Source organism: Vigna radiata, chromosome 7 (genome assembly GCF_000741045.1).
Source record: "Vigna radiata var. radiata cultivar VC1973A chromosome 7, Vradiata_ver6, whole genome shotgun sequence".
Taxonomy (NCBI): Eukaryota; Viridiplantae; Streptophyta; class Magnoliopsida; order Fabales; family Fabaceae; genus Vigna; species Vigna radiata.
In genome coordinates, this window is record NC_028357.1 from 3098187 (window position 1) to 3101874 (window position 3688).

Sequence of the window (3688 nt, forward strand, 5' to 3'; positions counted from 1 at the left end):
GGAACAAATGATATAGAAGGAGCTTCGAGAAGTATACAATAAAAAAATAAATATACAAGTAAAAATAAAAATAAAATAATATTAAAATATATGATATCATTAACAATAAATTATATTTATTACTTTAAGAATAACTTTTTCTTTGCTACCCACTAATTAAAATGAATAAAACAAAATAAAATAAATGGATAAATAATTAAAAAATCAATAAACCTAATTAATGGTGATATAGTACAATAATTAGTAAATGAAACTAGTTTTTAAATAGATATTTTTGGAAGAGAGAGAACGCTTGATCCATTAAACCAGGTGGTTCTGCTGCCCTAGTGGCCTTGTGAAGTCAAGTGGCCTGATGCAAGTAAGTATTTGAAGAAGCACAACACCAAATCTTTACACATCACTTTTCGCATACAACTCCCTGTTCAAATATTCATACAATCCAAACACACCTTAGTTTGTTGTGGGTCAAAGCATTGGACTTCACTATTCCTATTACTTTTAGTACCTTCCCAACTTCATCTTCCACGGAACATTCATTGCTTTACTGCTTTAACATTAAGGTCTCTTTAAAATATATCTATACTATTATTTTATTATTTTATTCTTTATATCTTAGAATTATTTTTAAAATTTAATTAACTGCTTATAATAAAATTATAACAATTATTTATTTATATTTTATTTTTAAAATAACTATTATAAAAACTATTTTTATTATTATTATAAGATAACTAATTAAATATGAAATTGTTTGTATTTGCAAGTTTGAATATAATCCTTAGGTCATTTAATTTTTTTTGAATAAATATTATTTTGTCTTTCAAACTTCAATATAGTAAAAATTAAGAAGGAAAATAATTACAGATCTTGGTTGGGTATCACGAATGGATATGTTGAATAGCGTCCAATCCCTGAAGTACTTGTTCCATTGAAGGACGTAGTTCAGGGATATGCTCTAGGCATTTCATAATAAGTTGTGCTGATTCTAATGCAGCCATGGGTGAAATTTGATCCTTTATCCTTCCATCCATAATGCTTTTCAACTTCTCTGAGAAACAAGGTATTGTCCAATCAACCAGGTCCTCCTTCCCTGTTGGCCTTCTTCTGTCATGTGCCCTCAAGCCTGTCAGTATTTCAAGAAGCACCACACCAAATCCATACACATCACTCTTCACATACAACTTCCCTGTTCAAATATTGGTACAATCAAAAAACATGTTAGTCTGTGCTGAGTCAAAGCATTCGACTCCATCATTCCTTATTTTTTTAGTCTACCTCTCCAACTTCATCATCCACAAAACATTCATTGCTTTACGACTACTATAACATTAAGGTCTATTTCTTTTAAGAAAAATTTCTGTTATTTTGTCTTTGGCTTATTTTCAGAAAACAAGTCAGGTGTCATTTAAGTAATTGCATGTGAAAATCTAAAATAAAACAAATAATACTTCCTCACACCAAATAAATCAGATATATAGTTACCTCTAATAACATATTCTGGAGCAGCATAACCATAGGTGCCCATGAGCTTGGTAGTTACATGTGATTGTCCCTCTGATGGTCCCAATTTAGCTATGCCAAAATCTGATATTTTTGCATCGTAATTCTGTACGTTATCACAATTATATGAGGAATTTATCACTCAAATTTAAAAGTATTATGCACTCATAACATCATGTAACATTCTTCAACTAGTCACCGGGTTTATAGTATTGACAGCACTGAGAAAGACTAAGATAATCAAGATATTGAATTTTCAGATTACGGGTTAACAGATGAAGTTAAACTATCTCAAATTGAGTTTGGCTTGTAAAATAATTGATGGGGTCCAAATTTGTAACTGCCATTTCATCAAAATTTCATACTGTATTTGCTTTGGCTTCGAATAAGGCATAGGACAATCGAAAATCAACGAACAAAAACTAACTGACCTCGTCGAGAAGTATATTTGAGGTATTGAAATCTCTGAATATGACTTTATTTTCGTTGGCGTGCAAGAAAGCTAATCCCCGAGCTGCACCCTTAGCTATTTTAAGCGGGGTGTTCCAAGAAAGTGGCTCCGTGCTATGATTTCTTGCTCAGAAAACAAGACAGGTAATAAGAATTAAACTCAAAGTCAAGAGTTGTTTCTTTCAATCTGTTTTAATTGTCATCTGTTCATACTTTCGAAGAGATGACACTCGAGGCTTCCGTTTGGCATGAACTCATCATACACAAGAAGAAACTGATCCTCGTCCCAACAGTATCCCAGTAACCTGATCACGTTGGGCTGAGAAAGCCTTCCTAAAAAGTTTACCTCAGACTGTATCTTCCAACCAACACAATCATGTTTAAATAGCAAGTTGTTCAAAACGTTGGATATATGGCAAGGAAAATAATGCAATATAACAAGTAAAATAATAACATGATAGAATGGTACACATTTAGCCAGTTTGTTTTGGCATGTCCTCTGGAACAGTTTGAATTCAATTGCTAACATGAATAACATGATAGCAGTTACTTTAATCTAAGGGCGAAAGTGTTTCATTTCATTACAAATTTAAGTCAAAGTTAAAAAAATGTAAATGAAAGAGATGAAAATAGAGCGACCTGCCACTGTGAAAACCCGTGATCACATTCCGGGTTGAACATTTTGATGGCAACTTCAACTCCAGAGCCTGGTGTGGCGGGGGTGAGGGTGTTCTCATCCAACCATCCCTTGTAAACTCTGCAAAACTCGCCTTCACCGACCAATCTGTCGGACATAAAATTCCTTGTGGCAGATTTCAGCTCCTCAAAACTGAACACCTTCAACTCAGGCCATTTTAGAATTTGACCATGGGTAAAAGGAAGAGGAGAGTAATCGCTGTAAATGCTTTCTCTCACGGAAAACTGGCGCTTTCTGATCTCAGTAGTTGTGGTGGTTTCGGAGAATTCGACGTTGCTACCGTGAATGTCTGATGCACCTGAAAACAGAGGAACCGAACCCCACATGGGAAAATTAGAATCGAAGGAAAAAAGTAACGACCCATTTCCTGTTTTGTAATGAATTTAGAAAGGGCACGGAAATTTTGATATCTTGCCTGGATAGTGAGGGCGATTGAGTGAAGAGGAATGGAGTGATGGAGCACCCGAGAAGCAGAGACCCATCTTATACCAATCAAAAACTTCTGGTTTTCGTTGTCAGTTGGTTAATTAGATTGTGTCTTGGATTGCATTCACTTAAATTTGAAACTGTCCATCCCAACTAGTTTTAGATCAAACAATAATTTCGCATTCTTAGTATTATCACAGTCGCTTACCCAATTATGTAAACCAGGATTTGTCCAACTATGACTCACTAATCTTCTGCAACACTTCCCAAAGCTACAACAATATTTTAACAATAATTTTTCCATTTATAATTAAATTCCAGAGAATGAAGATACGAATTCTTTGCTTCCAATGGAATCGATGTTTAGAGCATTGCTTTTGGACTGATACACAAGTTGCCTTTTTTTAAAGCAAATACATATGTCATTGAAAGCTTAGTAGTTAAAGAAATAATAAATTATCAAATTTAATACTTAAGCAAAACCGTTGCTCTTCTTTTTTATTTCATTAAGAATAATATAACCTAAAATACATTAAAAAAATTTAAATATTATAAAGAATCAATATGTCTATCTACTAAATTTAATAAATTCAATAAATTTTTGTTCTTCTAACA

At 33.1% G+C, this 3688-nt stretch overlaps 1 protein-coding gene across 1 annotated transcript; it reads right to left on the minus strand.

Moving 5' to 3' along the window:
• Positions 1-798: 798 nt before the first annotated feature.
• On the minus strand, positions 799-3263 carry LOC106765944 (probable serine/threonine-protein kinase CST). The gene is made up of 6 exons (XM_014650708.2): positions 3063-3263; positions 2590-2945; positions 2164-2302; positions 1932-2077; positions 1483-1606; positions 799-1186 (listed from the first exon to the last, which is right to left on the minus strand). The coding sequence occupies exons 1-6, from the start codon at positions 3127-3129 to the stop codon at positions 879-881; spliced, it is 1140 nt and encodes a 379-aa protein (XP_014506194.1). The 5' UTR covers positions 3130-3263; the 3' UTR covers positions 799-878.
• Between the last annotated feature and the right edge of the window lie 425 nt (positions 3264-3688).